The sequence below is a fragment of the Rhyacophila brunnea genome, unplaced genomic scaffold (genome assembly GCF_057557595.1).
Source record: "Rhyacophila brunnea isolate RB1 unplaced genomic scaffold, BYU_Rbru_1.0 scaffold_13, whole genome shotgun sequence".
NCBI classification, from domain to species: domain Eukaryota; kingdom Metazoa; phylum Arthropoda; class Insecta; order Trichoptera; family Rhyacophilidae; genus Rhyacophila; species Rhyacophila brunnea.
The window spans coordinates 2,159,761-2,183,852 of record NW_028232785.1 but is presented as its reverse complement, the minus strand read 5'-3'; the positions used below and the strand labels follow the sequence as shown (position 1 = coordinate 2,183,852).

The 24,092-nt window shown below is 34.9% G+C and overlaps 1 protein-coding gene and 1 long non-coding RNA gene across 3 annotated transcripts; one reads left to right on the top strand and one right to left on the bottom strand.

Moving 5' to 3' along the window:
* Nucleotides 1-4,873: 4,873 nt before the first annotated feature.
* LOC147076123 (uncharacterized) lies at nucleotides 4,874-8,354 on the bottom strand. The gene is made up of 3 exons (XR_015069581.1): nucleotides 8,240-8,354; nucleotides 7,651-7,803; nucleotides 4,874-6,883 (listed from the first exon to the last, which is right to left on the bottom strand). It is a non-coding gene; the product is annotated as an uncharacterized LOC147076123 (long non-coding RNA).
* A 1,745-nt stretch (nucleotides 8,355-10,099) lies between these two features.
* On the top strand, nucleotides 10,100-17,456 carry LOC147076122 (uncharacterized). 2 transcript variants are annotated; one of them, XM_085941190.1, is made up of 4 exons: nucleotides 10,100-10,332; nucleotides 10,951-11,082; nucleotides 13,014-13,334; nucleotides 14,148-17,450. In XM_085941190.1, the coding sequence occupies exons 1-4, from the start codon at nucleotides 10,189-10,191 to the stop codon at nucleotides 14,637-14,639; spliced, it is 1,089 nt and encodes a 362-aa protein (XP_085797316.1). In that variant the 5' UTR covers nucleotides 10,100-10,188; the 3' UTR covers nucleotides 14,640-17,450. The 2 variants fall into 2 exon arrangements, with proteins under 2 accessions (XP_085797316.1, XP_085797317.1); XM_085941191.1 differs by lacking the exon at nucleotides 10,951-11,082 and having other exon boundaries at nucleotides 14,148-17,456.
* Nucleotides 17,457-24,092: the final 6,636 nt, after the last annotated feature.

The window sequence follows — 24,092 nt, the reverse complement described above, 5'->3', positions numbered from 1 at the left end:
CGTAAGCTGTCGTTATATAATTTCACCGTTTTTAATGTAATGTAAAAAAAATGGGTTCTGCTTTACATGGCATGAAGGAATAGCCGATAGAGAGGCTACCTTTTGACATCTGTAGAACAAAAACAAATATTTATTGTCTCTATAAGTAGGTGCTAGGTGGTAGTCGTCGCTTAAGCCATGGTGTCTGCATGGCTTAAGCGTTGGACTATCACGCCGTGGGTCCCAGGTTCGAATCCTGGGTTTGGCAAATACACATAATATTGTTTTTCAATTTGCGTATGAGTCAGGGTATGGACCTAATAGGTTGAGCAAGTGGCCGACATCCATTTCTCGTAAAAACAAAATCTGTTAATACAAACCTCTACTCTGTGGAGGCCCATATGATCCTATTAGGATCGGACATGGTCGTAAAAAAAAATAGTATGTAAGTACGTCTTATAGTGCTTAGAGACATTAAATATTGAAGAAATTGTCGGCCGCCTGGTCATTACGCACCATGTGCGTCTTAAGCGTCCAAAGACTTGGTAAAAAGGAGTTTGATTGTTTTGTAAATGTATGATTATTATGTATCTTTTATATACACACGTTTTTGTGTTATTAATCTTTAAGTTCCATGGTTTTTATTTTACATTTTATTCTATGTTCTGATGATCACTGGCTTAAGCGTAAGCTTTTATAAATATTTGTTTTCTAACTGTTATTTGTGGTTTATTATTTATCGTGTAGGTACCTATCATAATCTAGCGAGAATAAATTTTATAGCAATGAATATAAATTGAGCCTGATGTCGTGCTATTATAATATTATTTTTATATAACAATAATTATTGCCACCAAAAAGATTTCTTTTGTAATGTATTCATCTTTTGTAAGTTTTATGGTGTTTCTCTTTTGTTTATGTTTTGTCCAAATCTCATGTTATCCACAAATCATTCCTCGTCTAGTAAAGTTGTCGTGTGATTGACATGTTTCTAATTTATTAAAAGTACCGTGAAAACAAGTGCCGGAATGCCGTTCCACCGCATTACTTGATAATAAGCCATGCCACTACCTATCTATAATTTATAATTACAAGCCATTAAAATTGGCCTCACGCTACCCATAACAACATTTATATCGTGAAACGCTCATTTAGCACGCTGAGGATATGAATATTGTCAACTATGTGCGAAGTTCGACTATCCGGCTTGTGTATGATGAGTTTACATAGAAAAAGAAATATTATGGACAACGAAGAAGCAGATAATAATATACACAAACTCGCAGAGATTGCATTAAAATTATTATTTAATAAATGAAATATGTAGGTACCTATACTTAAAATATTCTAAAAACTGTTTTAATTAAATTTGTTTTTTTACTCTTAAAATGATTTTTTAATGTGTAGAACTTGCTCCAATAAGTAGGTACTTTGTAATATTTATATATTATTCAATAATTATTATTAGGTATATAAAAACAAATCTGAACCAAAGGTGGTGCACTTGCACCACGCTGCCGGCGCCCATGGCTGTGTAACCCTGTTGTTTAAGAAGGCCCGATCTATGTGTGATTGAACTGACTGGGTCCAATCGGGAGTGGCTCTCGTGGTACAGTGGGTAAGGCGCTGGCCTTCCACCCGAGAATTCTGGGTTCGATTCCCGGTCATGACAAAAACATTTATGTGTTTTTCCCAAAGCCTGGGTGTTTGTGATTGTTCAAAATTAATAACAACCACCTTATGCGAAAAAGCAAAAACATGGTTATTAATAATCCAAAAAAAAAAATAATTAAAAAATCGGGCCTGTCTTTGCGGGTGGCGTAGCAAACATAAAATAAGTAACCATAACAGAAAAATTGGTTTTTAAATTGAATCGTACACATGGTTATGGAAAATTTAAACTTTAAGCCTTTGAACAGTAAAGTCATACGTCGAACAAAATTTCGACCCCAGTAGGTATTGAAAAACTTCGTCGATTAGTTTCTAATAAATAAATAATAATGAGGTGACGAGTTACCAAGCTCCAGAAACCATAATTGGGCTTAGTGTGTTTTATCGGACAATCACTAATTGATGAATGTAATATATATTTTCAAGCCTGCTCCAGATTAAGGACATCCAAATATGAACAGTGCGTCCTATCATCGCCGGGAAACAAAAATAGATGGACAATAAAATTGTATTAGATCATGTTCAATATTTGGAAAGTATTTTGATATTTACAACTTTCAAGCAGTTCGTGTACAATTTTCACCTATAATTTATGACAATTGCTGTATCCTAGTTTGGGCCAGTTATGAGTTAAAAATGTACGAGCAGTTTATTAAAATAAAATAAGACAAATAAATTGTAGACGCCATTTTTAATACAAAAATGTAAGGAAACACCTTGTAAAATAGCAATCTTCTTATCGTGCCACCTCTAGCGGAGGTCGGCCACCATTAAGGCGATCTTACGTCTTTCGTGTGCTACCCGGAACAGTACAGTGGAGCTGCACTCGTACCAATCACGGAGGTTCTTAAGCCACGAAATGCTGCCCGTTCTCTGCTACGCTAACCATTGATTTTTCCTTGAATGACAAGTAAGGAATGCTGTACTTTTGTCCTCTCATAATGAGGCCGAGGTACTGTAGTTTTCTGGTTTTGATACTACGCAGAACTTCTCGGTCCTTCCCCATTCGATTGACAACTTCAACATTTGTCACCCGGTCAGTCCAACGAATTTTGACAGCCTTGACAGACTTGCCAGACAGATACGGCCACATCTCGAATGCTTCAAGTCTCCGTGACATATCTTGGTTTTACGACCATACTCCATACCATAAAAAAGAATTGAGAGAAAAAAATAACAAAACACCATACGCAGTGTCAGACCTAGTCCGATTGCTTATGAGGCGACTCATTTTGGGAAAGGCACTCCTTGCGATCCCAAATCTAGTTTTTATTTTCTAAGACTGGTCCCGTTTCTCTTTAAACCTTGTACCTAAATATCTATAATGGGTCGCACGTTTGATTGGTTCGCTGTAAATGAGAAATTTGTGATGGTGTCTGGCGACGCTAATTTTTATACTAGTAATGATTTTGTTCTTTTGAGGTTCAATAGGTAATGAAATAAAGATAAAGGTTGTGTCGTTATTAAAAGGAAAGAAATAGTATTAACCTACATTAAATAATCTTTATTTTGTACTTAATTCAGTTTTTATTTATTTTTTGGTGGAAAAAATATTTTGTTAGAAACAATCGATATCTTTGATTGAGGCTTTCTACATCGAATATGATGTAATTATTAGAAGCTATTCTATTTTTAATAGGTATCTATTTTTCCACAGAAACCAATATATCTCGTGGGGCAAGGGATTGAGTGTCTAGATACATTAATATGTACCTATGCTAGAAAATAATCAAGGCGATCCTGTATAAAGAACATACACATAAAGCACAAATAAATTTCATGTTGCAATTACTTCATCTGTAACGTAGAAAAAAAGAGGGATTGGAGTGGGTAAGATTTATATGAATAAGGACGGTAGGATTGTATGAATATGAGTAGGATAGGAATTATGAAGGAAGGATGGGAAGCTGCGCCTGGGTATAGGGAGCGTGGATTTAGTTGAGGACATGGAGAGGATAGGAAGGGAAAGAATGCGGCAGAGCATGAGACGCGGGGACAGGATCGTGAAAGCTTGACATACCCCTAAACCTGAGTTACCTGTCGGACTGCATTTGTCATTCGGTATCCGCTATAATTAAGAATACAAGAAGATAATTTGAACGCCACTCTATGAAGTGCGTAGAGACAATTAATGGATAATAAATAAAACGCGAGTAATAGATTTTAACAGATGTATAATTTAATATAAGATATTAAACAAGCAGGCGAGTAATAAAGTATAAAAATGGTTGTGTGATTAGTTAAGAACGAGCACCTGCTATAAAATGATTAGTTAACGATACTTCAAATAGAAAAGTTAGTTCGGTGGACCGTAAATAAATTAATGAAAATACCAGATTAAAATACTCTCGGTTTAGAAGCCATCGACATTCGCTTTGGGCCCATCTTCCGTCCAAAGCAGAACTGAGCGTGATTCTCTATCGCGGGACGTCAGGGTTTGAGGGCCATGTTCATCGGCGGAACATCGGAGTCCGTGGGAGATGCTCTTCTATCGGATGCCAGAGACTGAGAGCCATTTTCATCGGCGGGACAACGGGGTCCGCGGGAGATGTTCTTCGGTTGGATGCAAGAGACTGAAAGAGCGTGTTGCTCCGACTTCAAGGTAAAAAGTGTGCCCACTTGGCGCCGGAAATATTCCAACGAATCTTTTTCGAACTTTTCGACGCGCGCATGCGTCCTTATGCTTCCATTTCGTGGAGTTGCCAGCATAAAAGTGTGGCCATGTAAAAACATGACACATCATAACATGAAAACGAGACATTCCAACTTTAGACAAAAACTACACGATTATTTATTTTATTTATTTAAGTAATATAGGTTCATAAGTATTCTACCCTCATACACCTTGTTTGAGAAGCAGCTATCGTTTTTTCTTTTAAAATAATTATATAAATAGGGCACCGCACTGAATTATCTGTAGAAATCATTTCAGAAAAGGGTGCAGATTGTTTTTTTTTTGTATAATTACAAAAAGACTTAAACTTGAATAAAATATATCGGCAACTAATAGCATTGCTTATAATAAACATAATCATTACTTACTGATCTAAGTACTTATGTTATACCGATAACAGATTCGAATCAACATACTTCTTAATTTGAGAGTAAACGATCATCTAAATTCTAAATAAATAGTTGTATGTACGCCTACATTACATGTGATTTTTTGTGATTAAAATATATGGGTTATAGAAAAATTTGTCACAGTAGTATTTTTTTTTTTGCCAGAATGTAACGATTTGTGAGATTTAAGCCTATTAGATCGGACACATGAGAAAATTAACTGATCTCTTATCAGAATGCGACGCTTTGTGTCTTTTCAGCTGCATAGATTGTACGCACGAATAATCACATTGATTACATTTAAATGGCTTTTGACTAGAAAGAGTTTTTTTGTGCATTTTCATCCTACCTAATTTTATACAAGAGTAATCACATTGGTCAAATTTAATTGGTTTTTTGGCAGAATGAGTAATTTTGTGTATTTTTATTGCACTGGATGTTCTACAATAATAATCATAATGGTCAATTTTAAATGGATTTTCACCAGAATGTCTAATTTAAGTAATTTCTACTTACTAGATGTTCTACAAGAGTTTTTACAATGGTCACAATTAAGTACCATATCTAATGCATTTATAACTAAACTTTCAACATTGAAAAGGCTTTTCACCAGAATGAGGAATATTGTGTGTTTCAACTATTGGATCGAATACATGAGTAATTACATAGGTTACATTTTAATGGCTTTTCACCAGAATGATCATTTTGTGTATTTTGATTGCCCCAGATTGTATTCAAGAGTTATCACAATGGTCACAAGAAAATAGCTTTTACCCAGAATTTCATTTTATTGAATTTCATGCCACCACACGTTGACTAATTACATTGGTCATATTTAATTAGCTTCTCGCCAGAAATTTAGTTAGGTTTTTAATTTCATCTTACCGGATGTTTTAGAAAATTAATTACATTGGTCATATTTAAATGGTTTTTCATCAGAATGAGTCATTTTGTGTAATTTCATTGTGCCGGATTCGATACACGAGTAATTACATTGGTCACATTTAATTAGCTTGTCACCAGAATGAGTCATTTTGTGCTTTTTCATTGGACCAGATTGTATACAAGAATAATCACAATGGTTACATTTAAATGGCTTTTCACCAGAATGAGTCATTTTGTGTAATTTCATAGCACTAGATTGTTTACAAGAGTAATTACATTGGTCACATTTAAATGGCTTTTCATCAGAATGAGTCAATGTGTGTAATTTCATCATGCCAGATGTAATAGATGAGTAATCGCACTTGACACATTTGAACGGCTTTTCACCAGAATGATTCATTTTGTGCATTTTCATTGCACTAGATTGTATACAAGAGTAATCGCATTGGTCACATTGAAATGGCTTTTCACCAGAATGAATCATTTTATGTATTTTCATTGTGCTAGATGCTATACATGAGTAATTACACTGGTCACAATTAAATCGCTTTTCACCAGAATGAATCATTTTGTGTACTTTCATTGTGCCAGATGCTACACATGAGTAATTACAACGGTCACAATTAAATCGCTTTTCACCAGAATGAATCATTTTGTGTAATTTCATTGCACTGGATTGTCTACAAGAGTAATCGCATTGGTCACATTTAAATGGCTTTTCACCAGAATGAATCATTGTGTGCGTTTTCATTTTACTAAATGTTTTAGATGAGTATTCACATTGGGCACATTTAAAAGGCTTTTCAGCAAAATGAGTCATTTGATGTACGATCATATCACCAGAATGAGTCATTTTGTGTATTTTCATCATTCTGCATGTCAAACATGAGTAATTACACTGGTCGCATTTAAATGACTTTTTATCAGAATGATTTATTATATTTAGATTTTTGACATTTTTATGACACGCTTTATGAAGCCTCAATAGAGATAACGATGCAAAAAAATCAAAACAAAAACTGCACACAAAATTTTCATTACTAAACGATTTTTTTTGTAACTTTATTACGGCCAATAATAATTTTGGATCTGTGGCGTAAGATTGTATTTGCTTACGTTTAGCAGTGCGACTGACTATATTAGTAATCGTTTCACATACGCCCAATTCTTTTTTAATGTCTTGAGAGTCAATCTGAATTTCATCGTATGGCTCCTGTACTTCTACGATCCTCTCTGGCAATCCGAGACTAGCGAAATATGTCATGGCAGTGGTTGCAGGAATCAACTAAAAGAACGTGGTGGATATTGCATTAACAAGACAAATATCAATCAATAAAAGAAATGTAGGAATTTTGACATACAGGGCTTGATAATTTATATCAGTATGTTTATTTCAAGGAAATACGCAAGGATCCTAAATATGTAATTTCAAACGATTGTTTATGTTCCCAGCACTACATAATATTGTCTGTAATATGGAGATTAGTATACGATGTAGTAGTGGAAGGGTTGTGAGAATGAAAATGAGTTTTTAATTATATAGGTTTAAAATTAAAAAAAAAAGATATTTGTTGAGGCACATCCTACTATCGGTTTAGGTATGATACACCAAAAGAGCGGTGTTCCTCATATACAGAATTTGTGCCTACAGGCATGGGAACAACCTGTTTATTATATAATATATTATACATGCTGTTCCCATTGCTGTAGTCATAAATTCCATATTACCAGCTTGAGGCAAAATTGGCGAATCTTGCATAAAAAGTGAAGATGTATGAAGCTATATACACTGTCAAGCACACCCGATAGAAATAAGTCATTTTTTAATGAAAATTGTACTCAGTTTCTATTGTTTTCATTCTTCAACAGTGAAAGATCAACGTTATAAATAAAAGTTGGATATAGGCACGAATTTCTTAACTCACACCCAATATCACCCTTTCACCCTTTTATGTGACCTTTGAAAACTACATCTACTTTGAAAACCTACCCGTAAATAGAAACATACGGTTAAGGTAGATTATTTTAAATGAATAGATTAGATTGTTATACCTGATTTGCTGGGTTGCATTCGGAATAGGAGCAACTAGGTTTAGTGTTCGCATAATTGCTTTGGTGTACATTCTCTTGAGCAATCTTATTTTCCGAGTCAACCAGCTCGACGTCAGTCTCCAGTTTTATATAAGTGGGGTATTTTGACGGAATCTAAAAAAATACGTCGATTGTATAAATAAAAAAAAATCATATTTGTGTATTTTTATGGCGATATAATAGTGTTTATATTTTTATGCCTGGAAGTTTCACTGTAGGCAAAGATATTGAAATGAATATGTGAGGTGCGATTTTACCCGCGCACACCTACGTTTTCTTCAGCCAATAACAAAAACAGTGTATCATCCATAATGTTGACAGAATATCCGTGACATATTGACAATTATTTCAAAAAATTTCACGATTGTGGAGGTAACCATATCATCTATATAAATTATGTGCAGATATTTCATGTAAAAAGAAAAATTATTATTATTATCTCATATGAATCAGTTGTTCCGAATGTGTGGTTTCAAAGTCGAAACAAACCCTGTGACATAAACTTCTCCATATATGTACGTACATGCATTGTAGAATATTGTGTACCTACCTGATTTTCTGGATTGCATTTCGAATAAGAGCAACCGGGTTTTGGAACCTCATGAATGCTTTGGCTTATTGTGTCTTTATTATACTCTTTGAAATCAATTCTCTGAAAATTAATATCAGATTGTTTAGTGGTCTTCTGAAACTACAATAATTTATTTATAACTACATTTTAAAATAAAGCAAATCGGATATGTGATAAGGTTGCAGCCTACTATCGGTATTGGAAAATCTGATAAATTATTCTAGAAAGGACATCATGTGCGGGCCTTTATTTCGCTTGCACCCACCGCATGAAGAAACGTACGTTACGTGAAAGTAGGCACTGAATGTTGCATGGAAAGTTTATCAGGTGGGTACGTCCATTGTATATGGGATTCAGTATGGCCAAATCTATTTGGACGCAATCGCTTTGCGCTCACGAACGGAGTATTGTTCATAATACTGCTACATGTTCTTCTTCGCGAAGTGAGTGATACACGTATGAATAACAATGAAAAGTTGAGCGATGTCTTCAAAAATGCAGGCAGTGCGTAGCAATTGCATGGTATTAGAGGAGCCGCCGCCTATTGTGACATTCAACGTTGGGCAAGATGTACGTTTTGTTTTTATTAATAAAACATTGGTTTTCATTTATTCGCGTTGTAGAATCAAGACAGTTTAAGTCAATGGGATATAGAACGGTTGGACTTGAGCGGTTATACTATTTATAATAAGGCTCATTATGATCCTATTGGGATCAGAAAAGGTCGAAAGAAAGAAATTAGATTTGGAAGATTTGGTCTACATTGGTATTACTGATTATTCATATATTCGAGTGTTGTCAGTTCATTCCACCTCTTACAGTTTTCGCACGATCAGTATTTCTGTCAGTGTTATAAATAAAAGTACCTACCTGATGAACTCGCTCCGAATAAGAACAACCCCGTTGCTGATCTTCATAATTAAACGGGGATTTTATGTCTTCAATAGACTCAGTCTTGATGTCAAGAAGCTGAGTATCTCTTTTCAATGTTATTGATGTCGGGTCTGAAACAATATTCTGAAAAATAAAATATTAAGTACCTTTGTCATAAAACCAAGATTATTTTTAGGACGACTGACAATACGTTTGAAGCTCGACCACACACTCGAGGATTCTCAGCTCTTACACTCTGCAATAAGGATATGGAGTCCTTCGTTATCCAATTAGAATAAGTACTTAAAAATATATAGACAACAAGCATAGTTATTGCAAACAATAGGTACTAATCTACATTTATATTTAGAGTTGTCAATGTCGGTAGTATTGATTAATTTGAAACAAAATACATCTTAAAACAAACAATACTACGACATACTACAACAATCTGTTATGAAAAACTAACCTCAAAAGTGCATCCGGCCTCGTCGGTGTCCTCTTGCTTTATGTAGGTAAGCAGCTGGCTGTTTGGATCATGAGCCACAGGTACCTCAATCCATTGTTTCTCTTCTGCAACAGGTTCGGAGTCTTCTCGTTCGCGTTTAATATCCATTTTATGCATGCAATTGGTCATCAAATTGACTGTGGCACAGACGGTAGTAGGCGAGACTTTAAGATATTGACACTCGTGCCAATAGACAATTGGCTAAACGATTGGATCTCTTGGCTATAGACAAATCGTCTGCATTGCAACTGCCATAATAATCAAGACCGATATCACCAATGACTGTCGATTGTCGACCATACATCCAATGTTTCATATTTTTTTAGATTTTATAATAGAATTGATAGGATGCATAATAATTATACCTATTTCGTTTAGTTATTCTCCATATTAAAATAATACATATAATGTGGCAATACTATTCGGTACCCTTTGTCTATGGCGGGAGCATCATCGTCTACTATCACGGCTGCCAGAAACCTGTTTGTCAGGATTGCTTTCAGTGTGACTCCATAATCTGAGAGAACGAACGCTTTGAAATCGTAAAATGGACGTAAAACGCGAAGGAGGTGACTTCGAGCCTGATGCAAATGAGCAACGTCTGTTCGACGTGTCCTTACATGGAAAAAATCCAGAGTTAAATGCTTACATTAAACACGAGTATGATGATTATCCCCGCCACGCTGCCGAGGTTAGTTTTTAAATGTTATTTATTACTTTCTCGGGATAAACATTCTCCATAGAATCGACAAATAATGGGACCAACGATATTATAAAGTATATTATGTACCGAGTCATGTCGGATATCGAATTGGAAATGTTTCAATAACCGTGGAAAAAACTATTTAACACTTTAAAAAAAAACTATAAATGAGTCGCCAGTGACATTTAAACTGATTGATTTAGATAAGAAAAGTTGGTACGTTCGTTTTGAATTACCATTGAGTAGGTAGGTATTCTTATTTTATAAATATACAATATACCAATTGAATTTGTCGACATAATTGAGTATCGACCAGTTTCCTCCACTTAGAGGTGTCCTTATGGCGTTATCTGCATAATTATATTCATAATATTATTTTGTTTTATTTTAAATTTAATTATAATACGTATGAATTGACATTGAAAATTCAAACATTATTGCAGATTAGTATTGTTTGCAATATGCTTGTACCATTATGTTTTAATGAAGTTTGGTGTCAGATAACGATAGAAACCATGCCCACTCAAGTGTTTGTCGAGCTTCACACGTATTGTCGGTCTTCTTAAAAATATTCTTGATTTTATTACACAATGTTTGGTTTTTCAGAACATTGTTTCAGACCCGACAATAATATCATTGAGGACAGATACTCAGCTAATTGACATCAAGACTGAGCTTATTGAAGACATTTATGAAGATCCGCAACAGGGTTGTTCTTATTCAGAACAAGTGAATCGGGTAAGTACCTACCTACTAATACTAATCGTGTGATGGAGTGGAATGATTATAGTGACGGAATGAACTGTAAAACATTCGAATATTTTGATATTGTTAGCTGTCACCAGTAGGTACCATAGAAATAATAAAACAATTTGCATAGGTACCTACTTAATAATTCTTAGATTTTTCTTGTTTTTTCTGCAATAAAGAGCAATACTATATCAATACCTATTAAGTATACTATTCGTAAAACATACCTATTGTTGAAGTAGGTACTTTAACAATATGTGCCTACTGGGTAAAGTATTCAGATAGCAGTGGAGGAGTGATAAAATAAGTTGTGAGAGAGTGCTACCTACTTTAAATGGATCCATTGTCAAAAAATGCACTTTAAACAATTCAGCACCATTTGGTAAAGTGCTCAAATAACATAAAACAGCTCAAATCCAACCGTTGTATATCCCATTGAACAACAAACCGTTCCGATTCTTCAATGTGAATAAATGAAAGCCGATGTTTTATTAATAAAAACAAAACGAACTTGACACTGTTGAATGTTTTAGTAGGTACGTAAACATTGTGTTTGCTATGCACTGCAATTTGGTTTAATACTGCCTACCTCCTACCTGTTTAGTACCTACCTCTTAGTTGTTATCCATGCGACATTCAATACTTACTTTCACTTCTAGCATGTTTTTTCATGCAGTGACTACAGGCGAAACAAAGGCCCGCACATGCATCGCGATTTCCGACAATTAATCATTTTTACCATTATCTAAAATTAATTCAGTACCACCAGTGTCGTCAACTAGAGGGTTGACGTAGGTGCTGAAAATATAAAATACTTTCAATTAAAATTCAGCAAAGGTGCCAGTTAGGATTTATTGTTTCGGTGACAGACAAAAAGAATAACGCAACAAAAAAAATATCTACAACATTGCCATACGAATCATCATTTTCTGTGTTTAATGATTACTGGGTATGGTGAATAGTTAATTGGTAACAAATATATTAGTATTTATTGACAAAGTTTACTGTAATACTACTTATATATTAGAAAACATTTTCTGATACTAGGGAAAGATATTATCTCATCCATATTATAAATTTTATATCTACAATATTTATAATATTAATACCATCGACCTAATTCTAATGGATTTAAGCTATGTACTATTCCAATTGAGTCGCTTTTTGCGACCCGGGTTTCGCCTTTCGGCATCTTGAGGCACTGTGTGCACTCACCTAAAGGCAATAATACACTGACCACGAATACTATTAACTCTGACTTATATATTAAATCAATACAATAAAGTAGGTAAAAACATTATCACCTACCTATGAAGTCTCGGATCACTATTAAAAATACAACAAACAAATTATTAATAGTCTGTATAAAAAACCCTATCTTATTAATAATAATACACTCGATAAGTGTATAATAAATCGTCAAAACCTAATAATAGATCATTAGTAATTATGAACAATAAAAATACTGCACTCAAGAGGTGTAAAATCGTCCTTTCTGGGAACAATGGTAACGTATTGGGAATAAATGGAGTTAACTATCGAGTTAATATATCTACGAGTATCATATCAGTCTTTAAATTAAAAGTTATCAGTTAAGCAATTAATTTTCAATAATATTCTTAGTTTTTTTAATAATATTTTTTTAACTATTACAAATCAACAAATAAACCCACCTAATATATATTTGTATACACACGTATCCATACCTATATCCACACACCTACATACATAATGGTTGTACATCGTAAATAAACCGTCATATTTATTATAGGATATAGCAATGGGCTATTAGGAAAGCTAAGTCGATCATTCAAGATAGGTAAGCTCGACGGTAGGATATGTTATTATTAGAATTTACAATATTTATGACAATATTCATGATAAAATAATTCAAGGAACATTCTCTTCATTTTTTTCAGCCCGGAGCACACAAAATGCCTAAGATACAAGCCGCAATGCCGTACGATGCAATTACAATACACGAACATGACATTAAGCAGGAAATAGTGAATGCTCCCGATAAAGAAATATGTTTAAAATTGACAAGAGATTCCTTTCATCTCAATAATTTTGTATGCAACGTGTGTTGTGCATTTTTCTCTTCAAAAAAGATTCTGACCTACCACAAGTGTATGCATGACGTATCTCTGACTTATAATGAAGTGGCTCTCCTTCGAGCACAAGCCTTTCAAGAGTTTGGTGAACGCTTGGATTCGTCAATGTTTAATAACGATTCACAGGTACGTTCCATTGCCATTGTGTTATTGCTACCTTTACTTACTTTATATTTATTAATTTAAACACTTCGGAATAGTATGAAATATATATGGTTGCGTTTTTCATCGAGGACTGTAATTAATTAGTGAAATGATTGTGATGGTGGAGTGGATGCTGGGGGGAGGAAGTTACACGTAGGATGCAAAGCACTAACATTTAATGATGTTCTGCGATCTTGCTAAAGCTAGTCCTTGGTGCATGCCCTCATGTCATAGTAGGCACTCGCATGGTACACTTTGATGAATAATAATAAATGATAAATAAGGAAATAACATGGCCGGTAACATGGCAAGATATGGTTTGATTAACAATGTTTGCACGGAGACTCGGATAGAATATTATTTCATAATCTACATAATGTACTCTTATTCATCGGCATCGCTCGCATAGCATATTAAAATCACAAGGACGTATAGTTATAATCCGACAGCTTTAAAAAAATCACTCTAATTGCAATGCACAAAAGAAATCACATTGGGGTGGATTGTGTACCTACTGGTAATTATTATCGTATCCAATATGTCATTTTATTATTCACATGCCTATTCGCTTCCCAGGCAATTTTCTCTTTGGCGGTTATTCAAAGTCGAGTTCGAAGCATGGTAGTACGTAGCGGCTGTTTACAGTAAATATCGAACAATGGTCGGACATCAATTAACGGTGGGGTTTTTAGTTAACAAAATCTGGAGTAGGCACTATTGATAACGAGAAACAAATTGTTTTAAAAAACCTGCTTAGGTACTTTTTAATTTTTGTTTGTATTCTTTTCGTTCCAGGCCAACAATATTAAGTGCAGTATACCATCTGATGAAAGTGATCTCGTCCATGTTTCATCATCTTTGGACAACGATAAAGCATTGCGGATTATGGAATATAAACGAGATGATCGTATAACTGTGGACAATGCATCTATCCCTCGACATGACGTAATCGATGTCTATCAAGAGTTGGATACATCGAATAGGAAGGAAGCTCGCCTTGTATTGAAGAGAATTTTATTTTATTACAGATATTACGTATGCAACTTTTGCTACAGATTCTTTTTAACCAAAAACATTCTGCAAGAACATAGAACTTGTCACACGTCTTCCGTTTGCATTGAAGCTGTTCCTGATTATCTAAAAAATAAATTTGCTTTAAACCAGGAAGGAATCACCGATTCTAATGGAATATATTATTGTGATGATGTACATTCAAAGAAATTAAACATTCAGCATCAAAAAAAAATTAAATATCTGCACAGAGAAACTGATACTTCTGGGATATAGTCCAAAATTTCCTACGATGAAATTGACATACAGCAACATGACATTAAAAAGGAAATGGATTTTCAAGTATGTTCTCTCCAGCAAGAGTATCCTGTTGGTGATGTCACTACTACATCATCTGATCAAAATAATAAAACTATGGGATCCAAAACACGTTTTCCTCAAGACAAATTGAATAAACCAAACAACTCTACAGGTGCACATCTAGATCCGCGTAGAACACCTGATCAATCTATAATTGACACCTCGCTACCGTATTATGATATTGAAATCCACGAAAATGATATTAAAAAGGAATTATTAGCCCTGACCAGAGAAAAAGAAGTCTGCTTGAAGTTGAAAAAAAATACGTTCTATGATAGAAATTTTGTATGTCATGTATGCTTTGCTTTTTTCTTCTCTGAAGACATTTTAAAGGAACACAAATTGGTTCACAGCGTGTCTTTGTCTGGCAATGATAACAATAATGACAATATAAAACGGCTTGTTTGCAGGAAATGCGGATATAATACAGGAAACGCTTCCGTTTTCAAAAAACATAAAATGATCCATAGTGGCGGAATTTCGTTCCTGTGCAAAATATGTGGTTATGGTACAAGAAAAATCAGTCACATGAAGCGACATGGCATGATCCATGGTGGAAAAAAACCAATAATGTGCGACGTGTGTGATTATAAATGCAGAGATTCCACTACATTGGAAAGACATAAAATGATTCATAGTGGGGAAAAGCCTTTAGCATGCAACGTATGTGATTACAAATGCAGAGATTCTCGTTCATTAAAGACACATAAACTGATTCATAGTGGGGAAAAACCTTATGCATGCAACTTATGCAATTATAAATCTAGAGATAAAAATACTTTAAACGAACACATGTTGGTTCATGTTAGCGTGAAACCTTTTAAATGCAATTTGTGCGATTTAAGATATAAAACAGCAGGCAAATTGAACAGACACAAAATTATTCATACCGTAAGAGCCAATAAATGTGATAAATGTGATTTTAAAACCTGCCGAAAGAGTCAGCTAATAGAACATGTTATGACTCATACTGGAGAAAAACCATTTAAGTGTAAATTATGCGATTACAAGTGCAGAAGGCGTTCTCACTTGAAGTTACATAATATGGTTCATAGTGGTGAAAAACCATTTAAATGCTCTGAATGTAATTTTTCCTGCACACACTCCAGTAACTTTATTATACACAAAATGATTCATACTGGCGAAAGACCATTTAAGTGCACTGAATGTAATTATTGCAGCACACAATCTAGTTACTTAAAGAAACATAAAATGATCCATAGTCGTGAACAAAACCACTAAGTTATTGTTTGGCTTACTATAAAGGTATGTCTTAGAGTAAAATATGTACAGCGACACCATTTTACATGTTCAATCAAATACATTTAATCAGAAACATTGCCCTGACATATAAGTCTATTTCCTTAAAGCAGGAGTTCTCCAAGGGTGTATTCTCATATGTATTTAATAAATTTGAAGTAAACTTATTTCAAAGCAACGATACAGCATAGGCCATGTTTTGGAAAAAGGTTCCCGCCTCCGCTCCCGTTATGTATATGCAGTCATGTCGATGCGCGACGTCTATCATAACCCTTAAGTGTGCCAGTTCATAGAATTTAAGCCTTCATTTTTGTCCCGAGCAGAGTCGCACGGGACTGGTGATGCAACCTTGCACCGAAGTGCAAAAGTAAATGGATTGTATTTATTTATCGGCAACTATCAAAGTGTCTTTAGTTTGACGAGTCGCAATGTTGGTCGGGGTTGTCCCGCTCTCCGTACGCTCTGGTGAATTCAGTAAAGGCCTCAAAATTGGCCTCGGTTGCCACCATATACGCGTGTCCTATTGGGCCCGAATGGGTTCAGACCCGGGCAAACAACTCCTCTCGTTCGAGGCCCATAAGTGGACACAGCATAGGCCAGAAACAATTAAACGCACCTAAGCCGAAGTGGCTATTTTCTGTGGGTGGAAACAAGGTTTCACGTCTAGTAAAAATGTACATTCTAGCCAAAGTAATTTCGCCAAAAGTCCGTGTACGCCAAATGTACACTTCATAGTTTAAATGTGTAGAAAAAGACACCTGCCATAGGGACAAATACATATTCCTTAGTTTTTTCAACAAGATTTCAGAGTAGGTTATCTACAATCGAAAGAATATCAAAGTGGTGTGGGAGATGGGATCACACAAAACTCTCAATTGTTTGACACGAAAAGCTTTCACCTGGTGACACATCCCAGAACGTCGGCCCTCTGCTGACGCTCACTATCAAGCATTTGGCGACCGAACCATGTACCCTGACCACATAGTCAACAGGACCAACAAGCTTTATGCGTCGATCTCTTGATTAGTCCCACGGCTTAAACTAACGAATCTTTCAGGTGAACCGTGGAAGAAATAAAAATCAGCCACGAGGTTTATCAAATGTAGTAGTTACAATAATTTGCCATACTATGTAAAATGATAGTATCACTGGCCACAGAACGGGGTAACAGAACCGATAATAATACCATATAGTGCCTATACTGCGACAATCGACCATATAAATATGACGACCATGACGTGGACTCACAAAGTTTAGATGGATCTTTCACCAGAAGACAACAGAAGAAGAAGATCGGAGGATATGACTATACTTCCCTCCCTCTGCTTACCATGATTACAATTAAGTGCCGATTTTCGTACCACAACTACCTCAGATCGCCCCATTATAATATCACACGCCATACACATTAATTAACTGTGTTACAATATGAATATCTTTTAAACCAATAAACACTATTTTGCACAATACCGCAAAAAAAACTTATATTTTTTATTATTTATTATTATTATTATTATTATTTTTTTATTGAATTAAAAATGTTTTATTTCAAAAGTTTTTATGAGTTTCACAACTGTCTATTGACACGAATAGCCGATTTTTAATATTAGATGTACGTAGGTACGTGTTTTGAGAACTATTATAGCAAATTAATATATATTATGTAAACAATGATGATACCAGAGTAAAAGAAATCCCCAAAGATTATAAAAGGTAAGTTGCTAAGGTATAATTATTAATTATATTTTCGTCCATACGTAGGTATTTGAGTTACAATGAACAACTAATCGGTTCATACGATAAATTGACTTTGATAAGATTTATTATTTTAAATCAGTATCATTAATAAAATACCTACTCTATCGTATTACTTTTCATCGACAAATAGACGTCACTTATACCATAGCGGAACCGAACCAGGTTACATGTAAATTGTACGACAACATTATGGCCTAAAGCAGGTGCGCATGTTGCAGTTGACAAAAAAACAAAAAGCCTGACCTGATTTGTATGATTGTATTTAAGTACATGTAACATATTATGACCCAAATTACGTAATAAAGCTTCTTCTTCGGCCTAGCCCGGCCTATAGCTGGGCCATATGAACACCACGACGCACTTCCAAGAATCCCTGAGGCTCGACACCGTTACGTAATTCCAGGTCATACCAACATCCCGTTTAGGTATACTATATTATATTATTTAGTTGTCTTCTAGGATTCCGAAATCGGGTTGGCTTGAAAAACACGCAAGCCACGCTGGGGTTTTCTTCAGACATCCAAGTCCAATTGTTGCCTCTTTACTCTTAGCAAGACGAGAGGCTTCTTGATTCGATGGCTTATCTTCTTGTAAGGTAGCATGTCGCTGATGATATTATATTACATTGATAAAAGTATCTCACATTTGAAAAATTAGAAGTTTATTAATGTTTTAGCACTCTATAATAAACTTAACAGGATGCCCATATTATAATTGTCTTTGGCGTTGGCGCTATACTAGTGACAAGCTATCCATTAGCATTATAAACATAATCATTAAAAAAACCAAATAAAAGATGCACATCATCATAATATTATGTGTCGTATAGTATCAAAAGTAGATCTGTGCGTTATTCATCATTTCGAGAAAATGACGAAAAACGTTTTGTTGGGTTTTAAGAGTTATAATAGCATGAAATATGTTTCTACATTTAGAATTTAGAAATAATTATACTTTTGTTTCCAAAGTATAGAACAGTTCTAATTCTGATACCAAGCCCTATTTTCCATCACAATTTTATACCACACAGATATGATTTTGATTCTAATATTATATTGCTAGTCGTACATTATGTTTAGAAGAATAATTTGGTATACTTACTTAAATTTCGATATGTTTGCGACAATTCTACTTTTGATGCTATACGACTCATATATTCTTTCTTCGATGCTGAAAATTTGGGTTATGATTTTTTCACGAGGACAAATGCTGGCTGGAAGTAACATTTCTTAATGATCTTTTTGAGAAATCAAATCAAGCCTGCAAGAAGCGAACGAAAATATCAGAGAAAAATTTAAATCTTTCTCTAACAAGTTAGACCTGTGGACCAGAAATGTTAAAAACTTACAGCTTAATTAATTGGTTCCCAGGTGGAGACCCATCCTTAAAAAAATTAAAATTTTGAATAAGTGCAGAGGACATTAGAACTCCTTTCTGCATCATTTTCCCAAGTATTTTCCATATCCTGATTATCAAATGTACCAGTCAGTCATCAATCTATTTCCTAGATTCGACGGTACACACCTGACACTAACAGAAAAGGAAATTTTAATAGATCTAAAAAACGACCTTGTGCACAAGCCTCATTTTCTGAGCTAGACTTTTCGGCGCTGAGAACTCTATCAGCATTTTTGATATCGTTTTGGAGTCAAAACCTATCCTCGATTGGCTACAATAGCATTTAAATCTCTGTTGCTGTTTGGATAGTCGTATCTTTGCGAAGTTGGTTTTTCAGCGCTCATGGAAATGAAATCAAAAAAACGAGAGCGGTGACAGATGGTAGATAAGGAGTTACGTGTTTGGTTGTTTAATTTTAACCGCGTTTTGACAGTATTCTTTTTTTTAAGGCAGTTTTATTTAGTGTGCCGTGAAGTAGAAAAGTTTGACAGACACTGGTCTGAATTAAAAACTACGAGGCTAGAACAAATCATTTTACAGCTTAGTAAATAGCATAATTTCATTTAAAATTAAATTAAAACTGTTCATCCCTGTTAGAAAATAAGGATTTTTGTCATTTACCACAGTTGAAAGAGCAGAATAAATATGCTGTGGATAGTGGCAATTTGACCAAATATATTGTAAAAATCAAGATATTACAAGGGTTCTTTGAAAGTCGTTTTCATAATTTTGCTAAAGAAGAAAACTCCATGTTCACATTTATAAATCCATTTTCACTTAGTGAACAAAATGTAATGCTGATGCCTATAACATACGAATGGAACTGATTGATTTAAAAACAAATTCATTATCGAAAATGAAATTTGATGAGCTTTTTCCTGATCAAAATGCTTCTGATATGATTAATTTCTGGCGTTCATTACCCTGTGAACATTAATTCCCAGAGCTAAGAAAATGTTCACAAAAATAAGGTATATTATTCGCTTTGGATCGACATACAGACGTAAACAAGCATTTTCATCCATGAAGTTGATAAAAAGGAAAACAAGGTCACGTATAACTGATTCAAATTTTGAGAATTCTCTGCTGCTCTCAGAAACAAATTTAACACCAAACATTGAAAGACTAGCGAAATCCAAACGATCACCCTCTTGTACAAGAGATCATTTCTGACTGTTGTAGATTAGTGCTCCAATAAACGTGTGTTTTTTGAACTGGCATAAACTAATTGCGTGATTGAGTTGTTATTTTTCCTCCCCTAAGCAAAGTAGATCCTACCCCTATTTTCCAACCCCGACCGTGAACGTAAGAAGGTAGAAAAGTTGTTTGAGTTGCATGGCGAATCTGCACTCGTCTGTGAACAAAATTGGCGCATGGTATGCAAAAGGTTGGCCACCTCTGGCGTAGATAGACCTAAAATGACCAGCAAAAAATGATTCTGCCACTATATGTACAGTCACTTCTTCGCCCGTTTACACCGTATGTCCTTCCTTCTTTACTCGACGTTTCGGGCTCATTGCAGAGGCCATTATCAAGAGATGATATGTTTTTGAATATTGTTGATAGTTATATGAATAGATAGATATGATCCAATATTCGAGCCGGTATCCCTGATCGTAACTATTGACAGATTACTCTGAGCAACGTTTGCTCTTAGCTAATCTGATTCCTTTTGCCATTCTTAGAGCAACGTTTACGTTCACATACCTATTCTTAATCAATGACTGATAATATATGAAAATGATTAATTATTACTATTGAAAATGTACAGCGTGACTCTATTTGTGAATTGTGGTGGTAAAAATTGTTTAAATTAAAGTAACATTTAATATAATTACAATATTTACGATCGTGAGTCGTTTTGTGTCTTATCAGTTTTCCAGATATTCTACAAGAGTTATTGCATTTGTCACATTGTAATGGCTTTTTACCAGAATGAGTCATTTTGTGTCTATTCATACCACTAGGTGTGATAGAAGAGTAATCACATTGGTCACATTTAAATGGTTTTTTACCAGAACGAGTCATTTTGTGTATTTTCAACGTACTAGATGTTAAAAAAAGCATTTACGTTGGTCACATTTAAATGGCTCTTCACCAGAATGTGTACTTTCATTTCACTAGGTATTATACAAAAGAAATCACATTGATAATATTTAAATGTCTTTTCCATTAGAATGTGTCATTTTGTGTATTTCCATCGTACCGGATTGTATACAAGAGTATCACATTGGTCAAATTTAAATGGTTTTTCACCAGAATGAGTCATTTTGTGTACTTTTATTTTACTAGATGTTATACAAAAGTATTTACACTGGTCAAATGTCTGTTATTTACAGCTTGGATATTTTTATAATGCTGATGGTTCCTCAGCATTATTAAACATTTTAATAGAAAAACTCTTATTGACAGATTATCGGAAACCGTTCAACCACGTATTAAACTTAATTTTCCCTATTCCGATGACAGCAGTCGAAAGTGTAAGATGTTTTTCCACACTCAAAAGAATCAAGTATTTTAGCAGAAACACCATCACGCAACCAAGTTTGAACGCATTATGTGTGCTTGGTATCGAAAAAGGATGAAACAAGAGATTCCTGACTTCAAAAACGTGTGATTTTCGATGAAAAACAGAAGAATAGAATAGTTCATAAAATTAACAAAAACATAATTTAAATAAAGTGAACACCCAGTAAAATAGCTCACCGGTCGCCACGGCTGGTAGATCTATAGAGGCATAGGAAATCTGTCACATTCGTCGTATAGGGCAGCAGTGTCACGTTATCCTTCTTAATAAATAAAGTTAAATATAATACATTTTATGCAACTCATGTTGAATATAATATTATATTGAAACACCTACATATTTGCTATACAAAGATTAGATTTTTTTCTGAAAATTTTATTAATAGTACAACGTTAGTGTAACATAAATTGAACTGAAAGTTCTTCAATTGTTAATATTAATAAGATACTTACCTACATACAAGAATGGTACTCATATGTAATAACTGTACTTAAATGAGGATTACTAACTTTATGATGCTCCTGCCCGCCTTGCTCCCGCGTCCACCTGCCTTTTCCACCTATCGGTGTAGAACATGAGATGCTTTCACTCAAAGGGCATGGATACGGCCACTATCCAGAGCAGCTAAACCCACGCCGGGAAGCATCTCCCATGGCGTGGATTCCCAGACTCATACAGAGTCTGGAGTAAGGTTTATGTGTTTCATCTAATCTACAAGGCACCTCCGTCCACCAGGGTGGACGCCAGCAAGCTTTTCTTTGGAAGGGAAACAGCTGCAAAAGACCATGTGCTTGGTAGGACATTAGGTTGAAAATGAAAAGAATAGTTAAGTTATATCGCTGTGACGCGGCAATATTTAATAGATGAAATTGGTCCAGCGATAAGGTATAAAAGAATATAAAGAAATTACGTGGACAGAGACCCTCACACGAGCATCCCCGCCACCAGCAAATAATATTAGCCTAGACAACAAATGATAATGATAATGATGATGATGGTTACATATTTACATGATAGAGTTCTCCTCTTTGGTTCTCCCTTCATCTCGTCCATGGATAATTACAACACACGCACTTATCACTGATGGGTACGGGAATGTGGCATCGCCTAGATCCTCGTCCATGGCAGTCCGCCATTTGCACGCCAATTCGCGCTCCCGCACAACGGAAGAACGGAGACAAAGAGCGTGCTCCCCACGCAACGATCGGAACCAGAAAGAGCAAGATGCCTGCCTTCCGCTCGGGTTCACCCACCTCCTCCGGTCCGGCCGTCGATTGCTCGCAGCCAGGCATGAGTTTAGTGTTGCCAGTCGAATTTCACCAGTTAAGAAACTAATTTGATGGTTTCTTTAGGTAACGAGTTTATCACGTTACATTAGTTATAAAAGCCAGCCTCACACGTAACCTTTGCTAATAATTATTAATAGAACATTTTTAGCGTATTTAGATGTTTTGTATAGATAAAAACATTTTTGAGTTAGAATTCAATACTGTAATATTATAATGGTACCTATATAAAACAAAAATAAAAAAATTAACGAAATGCATGACTTAACTTACTTTACCTTCTAACAAACGTCACCGTGTTCGATCTTGAAAAGACCATATGGGCCTCCAGAGTGTAGGTTGTATTACAGATTTGTATACGAGAAATACATGGTATCCACTTGCTCAACCTATTAGGTCCATGCTCTGACTCCAGACACAAATTGAAAACAATATGTTCATTTGCCAGACCCAGGATTCGAACCTGAGACCCACATCATAAACCGACGCCGTGTTAAAATGTGACATCATTATATGGAACGACTGATACTTACACAACATCTACACACCTTTTCAGATACTGTGTAATGGCTATTATATTCTGCGCACAGTAGACAAAAAGTGGGTGGCCTACCGGATAGGAAGCCCAACTGACCAAGTCGTAGTATTTTATTTAACGCAATTACGATTCGCGGTGGGCAAATTTTTTTGTCAAATATCGATTTATTGCTTATCGTCATTGTTAGTGAAATATCTTTCATAAAATAGAAATAAAATTATATTTATGCATTTTTGTCTAAATAAAGCGAGGGTCCTGCAAGCAAATTCCTGTCATTTTAAAAGAAATTTCACAAGAACACATTTTCTCATGCGTCGGCCAATAGTGTCATGGGTCCCAGGTTCGAATCCTGGGTCTGGCAAGTACATATAAATTATTTTTCAATTTGTGTATGAGTCAGAGGTTGAGCAAGTGGTTGATATCCATTTCTCGTAAAAACAAAATCTGTTAAAACAAACCACCACTCCGTGGATCCACATAATATGATTTTATGAGGATTGGATATGGTCGGGTAAAAAAAACTAGTAGAGTAACAGAAAAATAAAAATCATAATAAAGTCAATCAGTTTTCGACAGAATGTATAAATTTTATGACTAATCGT